The sequence below is a fragment of the Xenopus tropicalis genome, chromosome 5, assembly GCF_000004195.4.
Source record: "Xenopus tropicalis strain Nigerian chromosome 5, UCB_Xtro_10.0, whole genome shotgun sequence".
Lineage (NCBI taxonomy): Eukaryota > Metazoa > Chordata > Amphibia > Anura > Pipidae > Xenopus > Xenopus tropicalis.
Window position 1 is genome coordinate 42400878 of NC_030681.2, and position 20574 is coordinate 42421451.

At 38.4% G+C, this 20574-nt stretch overlaps 1 protein-coding gene across 3 annotated transcripts; it reads left to right on the forward strand.

The window, feature by feature from the left end:
• The first annotated feature begins 1751 nt into the window (after window positions 1-1751).
• On the forward strand, window positions 1752-15912 carry thumpd2 (THUMP domain containing 2). 3 transcript variants are annotated; one of them, XM_012962652.3, is made up of 11 exons: window positions 1752-1823; window positions 2390-2498; window positions 5524-5656; window positions 7017-7417; window positions 7872-7949; window positions 8604-8656; window positions 9528-9615; window positions 10787-10858; window positions 11959-12073; window positions 13152-13272; window positions 15468-15912. In XM_012962652.3, exons 2-11 carry the CDS (start codon window positions 2412-2414, stop codon window positions 15754-15756), a joined length of 1437 nt encoding a protein of 478 aa, XP_012818106.1. In that variant the 5' UTR covers window positions 1752-1823; window positions 2390-2411; the 3' UTR covers window positions 15757-15912.
• Window positions 15913-20574: the final 4662 nt, after the last annotated feature.

Here is a 20574-nt window from a genome sequence, read left to right on the forward strand (position 1 = left end):
ACTTCTGTGGTACCGAGGGCCGGAATTTTTCCGACCTACGTGGTGGAGGGCCGATAATGGAAGCCAGTTTTGACCACTCCCCTTTTTGAAACTGCACCCACTTGAAACCACACCCATGTTATCACATGACCATACCCATATTAATGGTTGTAGTACAGCAAAAACCTGCCATATTCTGCCTGCCCTACCCTGCCTGTGTGCCATACTCTGCCTGCCCTACCCTGCCTTTGTGTGTGCCATACTCTGCCTTCCCTACCCTGCCTGTGTGTGCCATACTCTGCCTGCCCTACCCTGCCTGCATGCCATACTTTCACTGTGTGTGCCATTCTTGGCTGGTTTGTGCCATACTTGGCCTGTGTGTGCCATACTCTGCCTTTCCTACCCTGCCTGTGTGTACCATACTCTGCCTGCCCTATGCTTCCTGTGTGTGCCATACTCTACCTTCCCTACCCTGCCTGTGTGTACCATACTCTGCCTGCCCTATGCTTCCTGTGTGTGCCATACTCTGCCTTCCCTACCCTGCCTGTGTGTGCCATACTCTGCTTGCCCTAGCTGCCTGTGTGTATGGCACACACAGGCAGCCTACAGTGACACAATGCTGGCACTGCTCCTACAGTCTGCAGTACCACCTCAGTATATGTTCTTTTTGTAGTATGCAGGGATTATTTGTGGGTTTCTACTGCTTCTGAGGTGTGAACAGGTGATTACAGCCTGAGCCTGAGGTGTGAACACTGCAGGGGGAAAACAATGCAGAGATTAAAAGGTGTGAACAGTACAGGGGATTACATATTTAAACAATACAGCCTGATTACAGCCTGAATCTGAGGTGAGAACCATGCAGGGGGCCAGTTAATCACAGTCAGATACCATTTAAAGCTTTCACAAGAGTAAGCCATCAAAGCAGCCAGACAGGTGGGGGGCATGCGGGCCACGGGCCGCCAGTTGGTCAGCACTGCTCTAGAGAGCTATTTATCACAGCAGCTTCTACACAGTGTCCTCGTCTTTTCCCTGCAGTATTTCCATAGACAGATAGGGAAAGTATGTTTATACATTTTGCACTCTCGCTCTTTCTTAATCTTAAGGGGCATTTTCTAGGGGAGACTTTTAATTCACCTTGGAAAACTATACATCGTTTTTTTTAAGACAAGCTCTCTGCCCTTAATATCTGTTACAAGACATAGGGCTATAAATACCAAAAAAAAAGTTTGTTTTTCATACTTTAGGGATGTATATAAGAAACTTATTTTATTAGCAAAAATACAACTAATTTCTAAAGCCCCATGAATTTCAGAAGTTTTATAAAGTTTTTGGACTTCTATAGATCAAAAATGCCCAGCAATACATTAACAAATTTTCAATGCATTCCTCTGGAATTTGCCAGACTTTAGGCTGCAAGACCAAAAAGTCCAGTACAGTTATGGTTACCCCAGGAAACCCTATATATCACATTCTGACATTTAATATGGCTATAGCATAGGTTTCTAAAAAAAAAGTCCTCAGCAAACCTTGGCATAAATCGACACTGGTTTGGACACTGTTAATTAAACCTGCGCATAAGGAGTCTAAACAGTATCTTGTTCTGTCATATAATGCACAAATATTAATATAAAGTTTTTATCTGTTAGGCTTTTTACTAATGTGTAATATGTTTTATTTGGAATAAATACTGAACCATCTCCTTTGGAACGCCTTCTGGGCTGTTGATTGGTTCACTGATCCTGCTTTAATCCACCGTTCCCTTCTGCACTGGCACTGTACACTTTGAAAGGTTTGACTCACAAAGGCATCCGTAGAGTGATCTTGTGACTAGCTAACCCGGAAGTGTGAGTGCCGGTACAGAGGAGAGTGTTGCAGGGAGGGACAGATGTGGTAAAAAGCTTGCACTGCAGCTGCATTGTGTGTGTTGTGTGTGTTGTGTGTGTTGTGTGTGTTGTGTGTGTTTGGGATGGTGTAAAGCCTGGCTGTTTTTTATATCCTTTACCACAGTTGGTTTTGTTTTATTTACTTTTTGACGAAAACAGCATTGAGACAATATAAGCATTTATAGGCATGGACCTGCTGTGTATTAACAGTGGACGTTTTCTGGACTTTTATTCCCCTTATTACTTATGCATTGATGCAAGGGTATTTTATTACCTGGTTTGTGGGCAAAACACTATACCACTTGTTTGTATTTAGTTGTATTAAGTTGTACCTAATTGACACGAGTGGGTATATTCACATTGAGAAAAACCCCACTGTATTATCTACTTTAGGTGTGTTATGCCAGACACCGGAGTTTGCCTTCCGCTTTAGTATTGTTTATAAGAGAAAAAAGCATTGGGTTTTTTTTGTATGTATTTATAAAACATATAGAATGAAAGAGCTTTCCCCTTATTTTGCACTGTAGATGCTTTTTGCTGTAACACAAGATGCCAGAGCGTTTCTTCTGCACTGCGGGCCGGGGCATGGAATGTTTTGTGACAGAGGAAGTGACACAAAAATTATCTGCCACAGAGGTATGTAAAGGTGAGGTGGGTGGGTGGGCTGCCATCTTTAGTGCGCCAATATTAATTTTGGTGATACTGACCGTTGGTAGAATGAATAAATAAATAAATGTGTGCATTAACACTAATTAAACATCCTGAAACATACTTTGTGCATATGGAAATGTGTTTATGCAGTCCTGTCTCTACTGGAACTTACACTCTAACCTCAGAGGTCCATATCCGTTTCACACACATTATGATAGTCTGTCTGTGTTCTACTGGGACTGTGCCCCACCGCCCCTTAAAGGAACAGTAACACCAAAAAATGAAAGTGTTTTAAAGTAATTGAAATATAACGTACTGTTGCCCTGCACTGGTAAAACTGGTGTGTTTGCTACGGTAACACTACTATAATTTATATAAATAAGCTGCTGTGTAGCCATGGGGGCAGCCATTCAAGCTGGAAAAAGGAGAAAAGGCACAGGTTACATAGCAGATAACAGATAAAACACCATTGTATTCTACAGGGTTTATCTGTTAGCTGCTATATAACCTGTGCCTTTTCTTCTTTTGAATGGCTGCCCCCATGGCTACACACCAGGGTTTATATAAACTCTAGTAATGTTTCTGAAGCAAACACACAATTTTTACCAGTGCAGGGCAGCAGTACATTATAGTTTAATTTCTTTAAAATATATAAATTTTTTGGTGTTACTGTTCCTTTAAACTCCCAGTGTAATGTTCTATTGATTGACTCTGTAAAAGCACCGTATCAAATAAAAAAATATAAAAATAAAACAGGATAATGTCAGATGCTCGAAATAAACATTGACTGTTCTGCTGGTGTAGTTTCACTAAGATTTAATTATATCCAAGAACAGTAAACAACTGGAACATGGATATGCTGGATAAGTGTGGATAAGCCCCTGTGTTTACTTTGTCAAACAAAAGGAACACAATGGTGTGAGTGTGAGCTTTGTTTGCAAATGTAATAAAACCCAATAACAGCTGGGTTAATGAATTTTCTCATGTTGTTTAAAGGATAAGCAAGCCTTTTATCATAAAAGTTTAGAAAAAGACTATATACAGCCCCCAGAATAACATACCTCCCCCCGGCACTATGCATAGAGATTCTGTATCACAAGCAGCTTGCCTTCTGCCCCCTTTTCTTTGCTGAGTTCTACTTCTTTCTGACTGTGAAGATGGTCAAAGAGGTGCCTACTGGGCATGCTTGCTGTCTCTGCTCCAATGGAAATCCAACAGGCACGCGCAGTAGGCACCTCCTTGTCCATCTTCACAGTCAGAGAGAGAACAAGAGCTCAACAAAGAAAGGGGGCAGAACCTCACGCTAGACTAGGAAATAGCTGACAGAGCTGATCTGTTTGTGATTCAGAATTTACATAAGACTCAATGGAAGAAGAAAACAATGTTATTCTGGGCACTATTTAGAAATATGAAAAAAAAAAGGTTTACTTATTCTTTAAAGCTGCTTGGCTAGATTACATGTGGCTGTAGCCATATGAAAAAGACCATTTCTCAGTGACTCTGCAGAGAATGATTAGAGTAATGGCATTTCAAGTCTTTTATGATCTAAGCAGTTTTTAACCTCAAAAAAGGGGAATAAAATCTTGGACCCCTCCCCAAACTTTGAATAGGGATTTGCTGCTACTGTCAAATGACAGGTTAAGCTGTCTTTATTGCTGGTCAAGTAAATGGAAGACAATTTATAATGGTTTGTCCTCCTCCCACATATCTACAAAATGCTTCTTTGACCAAGCACTTAAAAATGCCTTGTATACTTTTTATGATGGTTCTTGCATACTAATCAGACCATGGCTTACTCCTTGCTACCTGGATGCTTTTTTTTTTTTTGTGGTGTTCTCTCAACTGGATTAGCAAAACAATGGCAGCATCTGATCTTGCCACTGAAGGTTAAGATACATAAGCAGAATTATTTGCATTGTTTTTCTTTGCCACATCTCTTTATACTAGAACTTCTTGATCAGTTGTATCACTAATCCATGACACCCATGCATTTAATAAACAGTTTTGTGTAATAATAATGTTAATAATGGCCATGAGTTCCCTTGTTCACTGCTAGACTGATGTAAAGTATGGGGACATGAACGATTCCCATCTAAAAACGCAAGTGGTCGTTTATTGGTCATAATAAGTTCATTATAACTTTGGAATATAATCATGTTTACTATTAAACGCGTTTTAAATAATTTATGAGTAATTTGGTGAAGTCAGTTTGCATTTCACACTAAAATGTGTAAGGGCAATCAACACAAAGATCCTATATACCCAGGTGTGGCTTGGCTCCTTATGCTTGCTCACTTGCAAGTGTATGTGGACTTTGATCTGGGTGAAGAGGCAGATGCAGGATGCACTGAAGGAACCCTCACATTATGTGGTTGGTTAATGAGTGCTACATTTAAACTGCATAGGACCACAAACAAGAACTAGCTAGAGGCAGCACAGCTTCCCTATGCCTTAATATAGACAGTAATGAATGTTTGTGTTGGCCCTTTCTATGTTGTTAGAATTTTAAATCAGAAATAAAGCTACTTAGGCATTTTATTGTCAACAGACAAGCTAACAGTGCAAGCTAGAATACTATATTTATTCTGCAGAATGCTTAACCAAACCCAAGTAAACAGCCCTAGAAGCTCCTTCCACAGCAGCATTCAGTCTGAGAACCTGATTACAGCAGAGAGGGGAAGGGGAGAGAGCAGAAGGGAGGGAGGAGAGAGGAGCTAGGTGCGCAGGCTTGTGCCGTGCCCTAAAGGATTTTTCTGAGAGAAGGAAAGACACCAAAGATCATTTATACAGAATAGAAGGAAAGAATGTGGTGTTTCTTTTCTCTGAGGACTCAAAGCAACAGTTTTATAAGTGTTTATGATTGTATTACCATAGAAGTTTCTGATAAAGCTTACTTAATGTATAGCTTTCCTTCATTTTTAAGCAACAAACATAAACATCTGAAAATGGTTGCACAGGAAATAGTGCCAGACTAGAGCATTTTTGGTAACAACATATTTAATTCCTTCAGGTTGAAACAGTGTCAGGAAAAGTACTTTTTACAGCTGAACCAGATTTATGCAGACTAAGGTTTATAAAATCCGGTGAAAGATTATTTCTTCTACTGAAAAAAGGTTCTCCATTATCTCTTCCAAAAAACAAAGGTAAGATAAATATTAGTGCAGTGTCTACAGTGTTCTTAAAAAGTTTTATTTGTTGTTGGGTTGTTTTTACCAATTCAATCTTCAATGCCTTCTTTAGGGCTCTGGCACACGGGGGAGATTAGTCGCCCGCGATTAACTCCCCGAGAGCCCTTAGACTAGCTTTAGCTATATTTCTCCTTTGTATTTGCTTAATGGTTAAATTAATAACATCTTTTAAAGGAGCAATACATTACCCGTGTTCAGTATAAATTTAATGAATTGGGTTTATATGATCATACCTGCCTGTTGTTTTAATCACACAAAAGCTATGTTTTTTTGTACTTTCATAAGCAAAAAGCGTAAACAGGGAAAATGAAGCTACTCCATGTTTGGTCCTTACAAGGTAAATAGATTAACAATGCATAAATAATCCCCATGCATAATGGACTCCTGTTATGGGCAAAGACATAATGGGTGATTAGCTGGCACGATTTTTAAAATCCAGTCATTTCAACTAATTGCCCGCTGTAAAGGTTATGGTGACTAGTCCCTCACAGTACATTTTGGACATGGCAACTTATGTATTCCTCAACTGAGACTAGTCAATGTGATTGGTTGCCGTGACTGTTTTTTCTGTCACCTTGACTGGGGTTTTAAATAAATAGTGGTGACTAATTACCACATCTGTCTTCGCCCTAAGGGCTCTGGCACACGGGGGAGATTAGTCGCCCGCGATAAAACTCCCTGTTCGCGGGCGACTAATCTCCCCTAGTTGCCTACCCCTGCCATCCCACCGGCGAACATGTAAGCCGCCGGCGGGATGGCAGACGCAGCGGGGCGATTTGCGCGAAATCGTGCCGCCGCGTCTGCCATCCCGCCGGCGACTTACATGTTCGCCGGTGGGATGGCAGGGGTAGGCAACTCGGGGAGATTAGTCGCCCGCGAACAGGGAGTTAATCGTGGGCGACTAATCTCCCCCGTGTGCCAGAGCCCTAAGACAACAAGTAAGAGCAAAGGGTAAAGTGGAGGGGTTATACACTCATAACCTGTCTTGCAATGACCAACCATTGAGTAAAAACAGGTTTCCTACTATATCTATAATAGCGTCCCTTAATGTACATAATTCCTTTATAGGAAGACATAGGGGTTTGGTCATAAAGGTAGCATAAACCAATCATTGATGTTAGTTTTGTTAAATTACTCATTTTATTATGTATTAAAGAACATGCCATAGCCCATCTTGTAAAACATGAAGATATTAGAAATCCCCTCCAAGTCTTTAATAGGACTTACCTTCATAAAAACTTTATCATGTGCTGTGTGGCGAGTGTTAACTTAAAGGACAATGTATGTCTTGTTTAATTTTACTACAATATTCTAGGTAAAGCATGCTCAGCATTACGGGAGTATGTCATTGGAGAGCCTCACATGTGGCTACATTGCCTTTCTGTATGGCAAAACCTTCAGGGGCAATTACAGCAACATCAACATATCTGTGGAAAGGTTGGGATAGCTTCCAAAAGGAAATCGGGGAGTGTTTCAGAATTCCACATATCAAAATATAGAAAGCAAGATAGCACAGTCGGGGACAAAGTGTGTACTTTCCAGGACCCAACACACAAGAACATGTCCCAAGCTGAAGACCAGAATCTCATGGACATTGAAGAACTGAATGCTACAGAACAACAGCTGCTCCCAAAACCACACAAGAATACCCATCCTATTACCTTCAGGGTTTCGTGCCGCTGTTCTGGGGCAACTGCCAAAGTTTTTACACCACAGGTGGGTACATTCGCTCATCTCTTTCTTTTCAGCACTTTTTGTATTTTCTTATTTATAATTTAGTTAACTGTTAGTTGTAGAATATCCTTTTTAACTCTTTAATTGGTCTTCCGTTTTTATTTGTTATAATTTTTGAGGCCCCCTCCTAGTCATCTTCAAGTATATTATTCAAAGCCCTGTCTTATTGCTAGGGGAACCTGTACCCTAGCAACCAGATAGCTGCTAAAATTCCAAAACTGGAAAGCTGCTGAACAAAATGCTAAATAATAAAAATAAATAAAGACCAATTTCAAATTATCTCCAAATGTCACTGTCTACATCATACTAAAAGTAAATTTAACTTTTTAAATTTAAATTACAATTTAATGTTAGTTATTAAGGATTTACTTTCTTTGCCTTAAACATATAATAGAGTATTGGTTTGGGGCCTAATGTAATGTTTGATATTTTCTAGGAGGTGGGTGCTGTTATTGGTGGATCTATAATAAAACAGTTTGGCTGGAAACCTGATCTCCGGATGCCAAGTCTAGAGGTATGTTTACTATTCATTAATTGGAAAATGCCAGCTCTTGGGATTTTGCTGCTCCTCCAGTGTGGGCAACAAAACATTTGAATCTTAAAATCCCGGGAAAGGCATTTCTGGTGATTATGCAATGTTAATGTTTTAGCAGTAAATGTTCACATTGACTTTTATACAAATGCATTTTCTGATGTTTTGTCTCCTGCACTGGAGGTGATTTTAGTGCAGGTGACAAAATGTATCCTTAAAGGAACAGTTTAGTGTAAAAATAAAACTGGATAAATAGATAGGCTTTGGAAAATAAAAAATGTTTTCAATATAGTTAGTTAGCCCAAAATATAATCTATAAAGGCTTGAGTGAACAGAAGTCTAACATTATAGCCAGAACACTATTTTGTTCTTAACAGCTGTTAGTCAGCCACTTGGGAGCCATATGGTATATAACTGTTATTTTGCTTTTGATCCTGAGCACATTTTTTATTTTATACAATCTACTCAAATTTTGTGGATTTTTTTTTCTTCTGGTAATTGACCAACTGTCCCAATCACTGATTTAAAGTCACAAGCCAACCCTTGCATATAAGTCCCTTGAGTCCAGACACTTAAACATGTTGCCATGCTATTGTGCAGCACTTCATAACAGTTACGTTCTGGTTTTTCACCTAGGTTTTTGTACATTTGAATGATCTGTATTCTGTGGTTGGGTTTCCAATCTCCAGGTAACTGTTTTCTTCTTATACCACACCTATCTTTCAACAGTATCACATATGGTCCTAACTTTGTCTTCCTTTTGTGTTATTCTAGTGATCAATTTGTAAAACTGCAGACACCCTACAGTGTTGTGTATTTTGTAGATTTTCATGCCTTCTTGATATTTTTGTAAATCCACACATATTGCACTACATCCCTAGGATCCCTCAGTTTTCAACATTAATTCTTCATAGCCTGACTGAACAACACCATACTACGCTACTGCAGAATTTTTCAATAATGTAAATATTATAAGAAAAGTAATAAAACAGCCCATATTGATGGTGTTGTTTTGTAAAAAAAAAAAAAAACAAAAAACACAATACTTTCATTCCAGTCGTTGGTAAACCTGGTAATATTGGATAAAATTTTCTAGGTCAGAGATTCTAAACCTATGGGTTAGGACCCCAGTGCTGTTCAGCATGGGCCTTTATAATCTCCTTAATAATGTGACATATTTTTCTGCAATAAAAAATTGTAATTCAGATGCATAACTGGTTCAAAACCAAATTTTGGGTTTCAGATTCAGTTGAAAAGAATACTTCAGATGTTATACAGGCTGATTTTTTTTTTTTTACAATAGAATCCATATAAATAATAAATAATAAAGTGTTAATAAATAATAATAAAGTGTTAAACCATATTACTATCCTAGTGTTAGTGACTAGGTCAATAACGCTCACAGATGGGGTTCCTCTGTGTATGTCAGTGTATCATGGGTAATCAGCTGTCATATTGTGTAAGCAGCTGTCATGTTGTGGCCTTTGACTTAATTTGACTTTATCACAGAGACAAGGCTATGTAAGTAAATCAAGATATGTTTCCTTTTATGGTTTGCAGGCAACCTTTGGCAAAAAGAGACTATATAAGAAATACAGGCCTAAGATCTACTACAGCTTGGGCTATGGGCACACTTGCTGAACTACATGTAAGTTGCTCCATATTCCCCTTTTTTAGTATTATTGTTAGATTTTGTAGTCAGACTGGGAGCAGCAAGAAATAAATGCCTATATTAAATCTGATTTATATGTGTAGCCTGTATATTTACTGTGTTAATAACAATAAAGACATTTTTTTGTAAATCTGCATAAAAAAATAAATAAAAGTATTTCACCAGCAGTGAAATTTGTGAGGGCAGAAGGGCATTATAGTAATACTAAAGTTAATACAGTCATAGTGTTTGGGGAATAATATTTGTATTGAGTTAAAGAATCAAAACCAAAATTGTTGCAATACAGTACCATGGCACACTGTGATATCACTAATGTATTTTAAACACTAATGTATTTTATGTTTCTGTTGTTCAGTTTGACTTAAAGGAGAAGGAAAGGTAAAAAGTAAGTAAGTAAGCTTTATCAGAAAGGTCTATGTAAATACAGCCATAAGCACTCACAGAAATGCTGCATTGAGTCCTCTGTCTAAAAAAACACATATGTACACATGTTATTCTGTGTCAGACTTCCTGCTCTCAGAAAAATTCTTCCAGGCAGGGGCAGGAGTCTGCTCAGTTTGCTCCTCCCTTCTCCTCCCCCCATCAGAATTCACTCCCCCTCCCATAAGAATTTGCTCCCTCCTCCCAACTTGTGTAATCTGAGCTACCAGCAGTCAGATCTGCAGCACTGAAGCTACTGAGACCAAGGTAAAATGGCAGCTGCTATCTTAAACAAACAGAGGGAGCTTTTAGGGCTGTTTACTCGGGTATGGTAAAGCTTTCAGCAGAATAAATATTGCGTTCTAGCTTGCACTAATGTGGCAAATCTGTTGGCAGTAAAATGCCTAAAATCCTTTTCCTTCTCCTTTAAACAATCTTAGTCCCTTCTCAGTATTGTTTTACATTTTTTATATGTACCCAGAGTTCTGTTTTCAGGATTTGTTAATCCATAATAGATACTAGAGGCAAAGTCAGTATGATAATTCTAGTACAAAGAAGCACACAGGGCACCTTTGGTGCAAATGCCATTTATGAATGAGCTCTGTATGTGCATAAATCCATTCCAATATACTTTTAAATAAGCCTTTCTGTCTCTAATACAGTAAGTCTTCCTCTGTACCCATCAGCAAGAATATTTTAGCATTTAATGTTCCTGTTTTATTTGTAGGTAGGAGCACTTGTTCTGGATCCTATGTGTGGTGTGGGAACAATATTGTTGGAGGCTGCAAAAGAATGGCCTGTAAGTATGCAGCAAGTGTTGGAATTTGACTGATGTTTTTAACTCAATTGAACATCTGTTCTTACAAGCTTTAGTAAACATTTATAAAAGAGAAAAAAACTGAAATGAATTCAGGCTTTACTATAAAGTTTCTTAATACACCTGTCTGCAAATCTTAATTTTAAAAATTTCAATGCAATTCCATAGGGATAAAGGGGTAACCAGTTATATTTTAATTAATCTGTATTAGACCAGAGATAATGAATGCCACATTTTGGAGTTCCTTTCAGCATTTGCAGTTATATTGCAAAATGTGAACTGGCACTTGTGACACCCTGTGGTCTGGTACTGTGACCTACTCTGTGGTCAGGAAAAATCAGCATGAAGCAAAAATCGCAACACTATAAAATAGAAGGCAGTACACTTTTTCAATGCAAAAAGAAGATGCAAAAAGTCCCCTGTCTGCCTCCCTAAGGCCAGTTTCACATGTGGCCTGGGTGCAGACACACAGAGCGGATTGCAGTGCCAAAATGAATAAGTGAGACTTTATACGCCAAAATCATTTCCTTGTGCCTGCCCCCCAGCCAGTGCAGTGACTTCGGGTACAGGCACATTAGAAAGCAGTAGCGTAGGGGCAGATTCTTGGCCTCCATTTTTACGCAGGCCGAGATTTCGCTATGTGTGACACTAGCCAAATGGATTACAGTTGGGTCTGACTTTTATTATACAGGAGTAACAGGAGTTAGGTCTCTTCCAGGTCTTTCAATCAACTGCCTTGTTTCAGGAGTCAGATAATGTAGACAGACTGACACTGCTTTCAGCTTAAATTGCATTTACAAACAACTTTAAAACCACTGGCATTTTTTAACAAATGCATATTGGGATGTTGCTAAGAATTGTTTTCACTATACAAAATGCAGTTTTTGGGTGGAGGACCTCTTTCATTTTCCCTAGAATTATACTAATTAAGGACACAACAATATCATATTTATAGTATGGATGACATACCTGTCACATAATGATTCCATGTATTCTTTTACACGTTTTGTAACATTGCTACAGTGTAGTTTTATTTTTGTTTGTATGTATTAATGACAACTGCATATTTTTTTTTCTTGCAGTTTGGTCACTTCCTGGGTGTTGATAATAATGATTTACAGCTCGAAAGTGCAGTTTCCAATGTAAAGGGGGCTGGTCTTGATGGCGCTATAGAGTTACTCAAAGGTTCCGTTCTAGGTAAAATTTAAAGGGATAGTGTCATGATTTTTATAGTATACTTTTTATTTCTAAATTACACTGTTTACATAGCAAATAATTCACTCTACCATTTAAAGTTTTATTCCTGAAGCAACAAATGTATTTTTTTAGTTGTAATATTGGTGTGTAGGCAGCCGTCTCAGTACATTGTGCCGGATTCTGAGCTTTCACAAGGAGCCAGCGCTACACATTAGAACTGCTTTCAGATAACCTATTGTTTCTCCTACTCCCATGGAACCGGAGGAGTCCCAGGCCGGACTTGGATTTCTTACTATTGAGTACTATTCTGATATCTACTGGAAGCTGCTATCTTGCTACCTTCCCATTGTTCTGCTGATCACCTGCAAAGGGGGAAAGGGAGGGGGTGATATGACTCTAACTTGCAGCTCAGCAGTAACATGTGTCTGACGTTTATCAGAGCGCTGCGGAATATGTTGGCACTTTATAAATAAATGTTAATAATAATAATCTGGGACTTCCAAGAATGAAAATACTTTAGTGCGCATAGTTCTTATTCCTGTATTTTATTTATTTCTTTTAATGGCAATTAAAATACTTAGGGCTGTGGCTCATGAGAGTCTCAACACTACAATGTGAAACAATCTAACTGGATTTTCCCAGTAACACTGTGCTGAAGTTTTCTACTATACATATCATTCTGACTTTTTGCCATTCAGCCCACTAGCCGGATGTATTTGTATGTAAGGCTGAGCCAATTCTACCTTACAGATAAGACATCATTCACATCAATTCCAGCACCAGTGGAGCTTCCCATTATATTTACACAAACTGAGGTCAGTTTTATCATGATCAAATTAACCTGCGTGTAAGGTTTTGGAGTGTGAGAGGATACCAGTGTCCTGGAGGAAACCTACACAGAGATAGGTCAAACATAAAATCTTTAGAGAAATAAACAAAAATTTAAATAAATATCCAACTTTTAATATATGAGAAAGGGAAATCCATATGGAATAAAAGTAAGGGTATACTGGTCTTTTAAGAATGGTCTATTATAAAGTGTATTTTAAATAATTAGCAATTCCTCTGTATCTTGTAGATCTGCCATTTGTCTCTGAAAGTATGGATGCAGTGATTTGCGATATTCCCTTTGGAAGAAAGTTCACGTCCTCGAAAAATATGAAAGATCTTCTTCCAGATATCATTCGAGAAATGCAAAGGTATTTTATTCCTATGGTTTTTGTAAACCAGACACATTATGAATATGGTTTGATGAGGCTGTGATATACACACCACCCATTATCTGAGGTGGCTAAAAGGGTGGGTTCTAGGTTACTTGGCTTGCAGTAGTTTATTTGTAATATAGGTTACTGTAAAGGAGACATATTGGATAAATGGAAAAAAACCCTAATTTTGTAGGCAATTATGAATAATATACGGTGCTGGTTTCACTTTGGGCTAAACATTAATCCTATCTGTGAAAATGGCCCCTTTATTGGAGCTCCTTATAGATCCTATCAGTTCTCTGTCTGTGTTTCAAATGACGGGTGGGCGTGTCCTAACAGTCCCTGCCAGAAGCACAGCAGGAGGGGGATATTTTTATGGTGTAGTTTTTTTTTTTACTAAATTACACTGTGTACATTGCAAATTATTCATTGTACCATTTAAAATTTTATTCTTGAACCAATAAATGTATTTTTTTTAGTTGTAATATTGGTGTGTAGGCAGCCATCTCAGATTATGGTGATGATCCCGTGCTTTCAAAAAGAGCCATCACTTCACAATAGAACTGTTTTTTTCCTACTCGGTGGAACTGGACGAGTCATGTCCAGACTTGGGTTTTCACTGTTGAGTGCTATTCTCATGTTTATCATGGATCATGGGAGCATTTTAGCAATGCAGGTGGCAGGGAGCTGTTGATGTTACATTCCCATTGTTCTGCTGATCTGCTGCTGTTGTGGGGAAGGGAGTGTTTGCATATTTCACACTGCAAATTTCAAAAATAAATTTAAAAAAAAAAAAAAATCTGCGCCTTTGAAAAAAAGGGTTTTAATGCAGGATTCTGCTGCAGGGGCAGTGCTTTTAACTGATGCATTAGGAAAAAAACTAAGTAAATTCAAGGGGGAGATTAGCTAACGTAGGTAAAAAGAAATGACATTTGTTTCACCTTTTACTTCTGCTGGGGATTATATTTGATTATTAGTTTAGAAACAATTTTGTTGAACTCGGAAATAGAAATTTGTTATTTGTGACATGACACTCATTTTATCCATAGTTCCTTCCCTTGGCTGTCTGTGTGCTGAATTCAGCCTGCCTGTGACTATAAAATGATTCTGAGAATCTTAGCTTTGCAACAGCTGGAAGTCTGCAGGTTTACTTTCCTTGTCTGAGCTTCAGATGGAAAGGCAAGCTCACAGCAAGCAGCATTTTTCAATTATCGTGCAGGCGGCTCCATCTGTTGATCACTGCACTGGCCTTGATTCCCTGGGGAAGCACAGCTGCTTTAGGTGTAAAGGAATTACAGGAACCATGGCAGTTTTCACACAGTTTTATTAGACACACACTATATGAAAGGGCAGTGTATTTAAGAGTATGTGTGTCTCTGTACAATCCCCATTAATAAGACCCCAGCAACCAGATAGCTGCTGAAGTACAAAACCAGAGAGCTGCCATATATAAAGCTAAATAACTGAAAAACCACAGAAAACAAAAAATGAAGACCAATTGCAAATTGTCTCAGAATATCGCTGTCTACATCATAAAAGTTAATGGTGAACCACCCCCTTAAAACACCCACAAAAGCATTTGCTTGACTTGTCATTTCCAGTGCTCACTGTCAAAATGATGTCTGTGCACAATCCTTTAGGCACAAGTATGGGCTGCTGTGGGAACCCTGGAGCTGCTGACTTCTTCAGAGGTGGCGGTAGCTCCAGGGTTCATCTGCATTCATTTAGTGACAGGAGGTGGAAAGGACCGAGCGCAACTATATGGACATGCAAGGTTTGCCTTTTGATGCAAGTACAGGTATGGGACCCATTATCTTTCTATAATTGGAATCTCCATACTTTTTTGTATTTACTTAAACATTAAATAAACCCAGTAGGACTGTTTTGCCTCCAATAAGGATTTATTAAATCTTATTACAAGGTACTGTTTTATTAACACAGAGAAAAAGAATATAAGTATTTTAATTATTTGATTAAAATAAAGTCTAAGACAGATGACCTTCCCATAATTTGGAACTTTCTGGATGATGGATTTCTAAATAATGTATCCCATACCTGTACCTTTAATTATTTTGCACAACGACTGGTAAAATTTGTGCATTTTTACTCGTAAATGACCCATTCAGATTCCTGCTGTGTCAGCATGAATGCATTTTGAAAATTATAAATCCAAATATTATGTATTGCAGAGTTGTGCGTGTAGGAGGGGCAATTGTGTTACTGCTCAGCCAGTGTCTTCATCATCACCTGAAAGTCAACTTTCACTTCGGTGCTACTGACAATAAAAACATCACTCACAGTGGTAACAATTCCGTTTCTGAGGAGAATGGGGATAAAGAAGCTAATAAAAGAGATATTCTCAGCAGAACTCATTGGTTTGATTCTTTGATTGCACTTGAGTCACATTCCGTAAGCCTTGGAGTAACTGAAGCTGTGATATTCAAATGTAAAAAAGCCCCTCCCTCTTTGTCCTTGTAACCCATTTGTGAAATCAAAGACTGATTTTTTCATGGACACTGTTTGCTTAGTCAACAATATATATTTTTTATAACCTATGTGCTAGGTAGACTTTTTAAGTCTCTTATCTAAGTTATTTAATTGTGGCTTGGAATGCAATAAATTCTTTATTTTTAATACTGGCAGTTTTATTCTACATTACACAGGTATAAAGACTTCTAAAAAAACAGACATATTAATATATAACATACCGTATATAAATTATAATATATAACTAATAAATACGACTGTGCAAATACCACAGACACTTACAGAGTAGGTATAAACAGCCTGATTAACTAACTGACACATCAAAGTTGTGGCCTAAAGCAGCGCTAACACTTTCTACATAGTGGGTTAAATAACTAATATTTGACATGTATTTAGGCCACGCTAATAGAATACAGCACTAACGTATCATCTCTTTTATGCTTTACAAATCACATATTGCTAGAATTTCGTTTTTGCTAAAAATATTGCTATTACTGGAGAAGCAAACTATATCTACTTGTGAATACTCTTCTTATACAGGAAGATCCTACAGGGGCAGTTCAGCTTCACATTAAGATGACTACTTTTCAGCCAGTTTCTATTCTTTATTTTTAATCAGTTTGTAATGATTCCCTTCCTCTTTGCACTTTTTCCCCCCCAAATAAAATCCGGGTTCTCCCTCTACACAAAATCACAGGTCTGTGATATACATGCAAAATCGCATTCACCCGTGGGGCTCTCTGTGTAGAGGAGGTGCGTATTCCATCCACCAACACAGTGGAAACATTAAACATGCCTTATTATTTGTCACTGGGCAATACTGTAAAGGGGATTGACATGAACATGTAACCAAGCACATAGCCATTAGTCCTCTGTCGGCATGCCCATGCTATTTTTTTACATTTCTAAGCACTAAGTGGCCCATTTTCTAACGTTTGTATTTTTTTTCATGATTTTTGGGAAAAAAATTACAATTTTGCACCATTCATTATGCCTCATAACCAGGAAAAAGGTCAATGAGTTGTCTTTGGCTAAATGTAACAATCCTTATTTGTGGTTTTAGGATTTTTTTTTGAGTTTTTTTAAATTGTAAATCCACAAAGATTTGGAGGAAAACGTAATTAGCCCAAGACAACTCATTCGTTTTCCTCCGAATCTTTGTGGATTTACAATTTAAAAAAAAACTCAAAAAAAATCCTAAAACCACAAATAAGGATTGCTACATTTAGCCCAAGACAACTCATTGACCTTTTTCCTGGATATGAGGCATAATGAATGGTGCAAAATTTAAATTTTTTAATGTGTTTTTGTCGTTTTTATGCCACATTTTAATTTGTTTGTTCTTTTTTAAATGTATCTTTTAATAAATGAGTAGACATTTGTGGTTTTAGTGTAAATGTGTTTAGTTGTGTTTTCAAAAACCTCTACGAAAATCAGAATGTCAATAAATCTGCCTCCCAGTGCCCAGCCTAGCCGCCCCATGCTACATACCCCCTCCCTTGACTGTCAGTGTGCATGCGCGCCTTCATCCCCGTGCTGACCATGAGGAAGGGGAGCGCAAAGCCCAGCACAAGCACTACATGCCAGGAGTCCAAGACCAGTAATAGGCCGGCAGTGGGGAAACAAGGGCAAGGAGTATGGGAGCAGAAGGGTAGTATGTGCCTAGCATCCCCCAGCATTGCACCCTAGGCACGTGGCTTTTCTGCCTACCCTAGTTCTGTTGCTTACAGTTCATCTTGCCTATAGCAAGGGGTTACTGCACTGAACAAAAATTGATAATAATAGGAATCGGAATAAAAGTTTTTTGTGTTTTATATATATATATGAGAGAGAGAGATTATTTATTAATACTGAATGCAACAATATAACTAGCATTTATTTCCCAACCTAAAATTGTTTACTGACTTGAAAAAATGTGTTTTTCTTTTTTGTATGTTTTTTTAAGAAAAAAAGCAGAGTGCATCTTTGTACTTCTAACATTGCCTGTTTATGTTTGCAATGCTAATGAACTGGACTGTGCCAATGATTACAGCGTAGGCTGCACACAATCCAGTTTGGAGCGTGGATGTTAAGGCTTGCAGTGCATTTGCATACATTACCGTCTTATCTCCTTGTCCACATGCATCCAAGCCTATTATTAAGGGCCATTACTCAGGCTCTTCGGTATAAAGATGATAAATAACACCTTTAATATTTCTGGCCTTGAGCTTCCTTTCAATTTCACAGAAGCGGCTTATTAGTTTAGCTTAAAGGGGAATTGTAGGTAAATGGTTTATGCGCACCTATTGTTTAAAACTCTATTGTTGCTTAGAGCAGAGATACACACACCGCTCTACAATTCCCAGCATCCCTTGTCAGAATTCTGTTGAGGATTTTGAAAGTTGTAGTTCTTTAACAGCTGCAGGCTGGCTTCAATTGCGCCATGAAACAGTGATGCCAAGGGAGACAAGCTGCAAGGAGTTTGTATGTTCTCCCCATTCTTGTGTGGGTGTTAATTCCAGGTACAGATATTGGATCCTTTATCCGGAAACCTGTTATCCAGAAAGTTCCGAATTACAGAAAGGCCATCTCCCATAGACTCCATTATAAGCAAATAATTCTAATTTTAAAAAATGATTTCCTTTTTCCCTGTAATAAAAAAACAGTACCTTGTACTTGATCCCAACTAAGATATCATTAATGCTTATTGGAGGCAAAACAATCCTATTGGGTTTATTCAATATTTAAATGATTTTCAGCAGAATTAAGTTATGGAGATCCAAATTACAGGAAGATCCCACCAGGTCCCAAGCATTCTGGATAACAGGTCCCATACCTGTACCTCTGTTTCCTCCCACACTGAGAAAACATACAGAAAGGTAAATTGTTTCCTAATAAAATTGAACGTAGCAGTGTGTGTGACTTAGATTGTAAGCTCCACTGGGGCAGGGAATTATATATTAATAAAGTATATATTGGAAAAATATGGTAAAATTCCCTTGGATACTAAATGTAAAATTTTAAAATAATAGAATGTGTTGTTCTCCAATATAACAGAACGGTGCAGTGTCTTTGGGCAGATAGGTACAGTTGGCCAGTACCCAGCACTGCTCTTCTTTCTCAACCACACATAGTGGATCAGTTTCTAGCAGTTTACCACAAAGGCCTGAATCAAAGCAAATAAAACGGGTTGAATACCCAGGACTTGGAAGTAAAAAGTAAGGGAAATTGATGGGCAGCAGAACCAGATGAAAGGGAAGGTGGAGAAAAGTGGCTAGCAGAAGAGTTTATCTCCAGTCTGACATACAGATATGTGCACAACGGATGTTCCAGGCACCAGTAAGTTTTTTTGGGAGATATTAACTATTTTTATACAGCAAATACAGAAAGTTTGGGTTACATTGGTGGAACACTGTTGTTCCAACTTTTTAAGGTTAAAAAATGTTTTTTGTGAATTTCCCTGTTCTACTATTCTCTGCCAGGAGCAAGTATAGAGGGCACTTTCTACAGTATATTATTTAACCAGATAATGAAATATGCAGCCAGACTGCAAGACAAGCTTGCATAGTCCTGTTGCTAAGGGTTAGTCCACAATCATTGCCTGGTCAGTCACTACACTGGCATTGTGTTTCTAACAATAAAACGTCATACACTTTAGACTGATGTCACAAGTGCAGAAAAATGATAAAATGGCAATCCACTACCATCCATCCTGTGTTCAGCAGCACTGGCAGGCATGTAGTCGGACTACTGCATGTTTTCAGGCCCATAACATCCATGCCAGAATAAACGATATGCTGAGCAGAGATACTGTGCCAAGGTAAAAAAAAAAAAACAACACCACTACAATGTAAATATTAAAATTTCGCAAAGGAGGAAGAAGTATGTGTGGCCATTGATGAATAGATGGGGGTTTCGTTCTACTGCATTTAATGCAAAAAGCTCTTCAGTGTCATTTAAATTGACATGGGTGCTGTCCATATGCTGTCATGTAGAAGAACAAGCATGATCAGATTAGCTGCCAGGGACCCTCCTGGAGATAAAAGTTAAGCCCCTTGCACAGAATGTAGTTGGCATTGTGATAAGGAAAAGACCCTTCAGTAACTGTTGCTGAGAGTTACTGCTGAGGCTATAACTACTTGGATTTATAGTGCATTTATCTGCCCACAGGGTAACTGCAGATGTGCTGCTCACTTTGTAAAGAACAAAGCATGTCTAACCGATGCAAAACATTCTTCCCCATTTATTGAGCACAGCCTAATTGATAAAGCCTTTATGGAGAAAGATGACCTTTGCTTTGTTTTCATATAAAAGCAAGGGAACCATAGCAAGTTTACACTCTTCCACAAACCATGCACACGCAACCTCTTCTGTTCTGTAGCTATGTGATTAAACTGGTATTAATCTGCTACTGTTCTTTTTTTGTTTTTCAGTATTTTCTTCTTCTCTCTTACTCTCTGGAACCCTCTCTGATGCCTCTACCTTCTGTGTCTGTATAATGCTTCACCAATTCTTCTCTACTTCTCCCCCAGCAATCTTTTTCCCCCTTTAATCTTCTATATGCTCTTTCTCCTTGTGCCTTTTAACCTCTGGGCTTTATCTGCATATAGAAGTGGAGAGGAGCAAAAGAAAACTCTGGTATTACAATAAAAACATTCCAGGATTCAAACTCTTGCATCCCCCCTGAGGGAAAGTGGATGGATGGCATCCCTGCTCATCCCTCCCAAATTCCAGCACTGGCTGTATGCCAACTGACAACTACCAGGGGTGCACCCAGGCCTGCATGCCCTTGGGGCCTGCAGTAGACGCGATGGAGAGGTTTGCACGCCC

Excerpts from the sequence above, each read along its gene's own strand:
- thumpd2 (XM_012962652.3), top strand. The coding sequence starts at position 2,412 with ATGCCAGAGCGTTTCTTCTGCACTGCGGGCCGGGGCATGGAATGTTTT. Across the intron at positions 2,499-5,523 it reads AAAAATTATCTGCCACAGAG|GTTGAAACAGTGTCAGGAAA; the intron begins GTATGTAAAGGT and ends TAATTCCTTCAG. Across the intron at positions 8,657-9,527 it reads GTTGGGTTTCCAATCTCCAG|GCAACCTTTGGCAAAAAGAG; the intron begins GTAACTGTTTTC and ends TATGGTTTGCAG.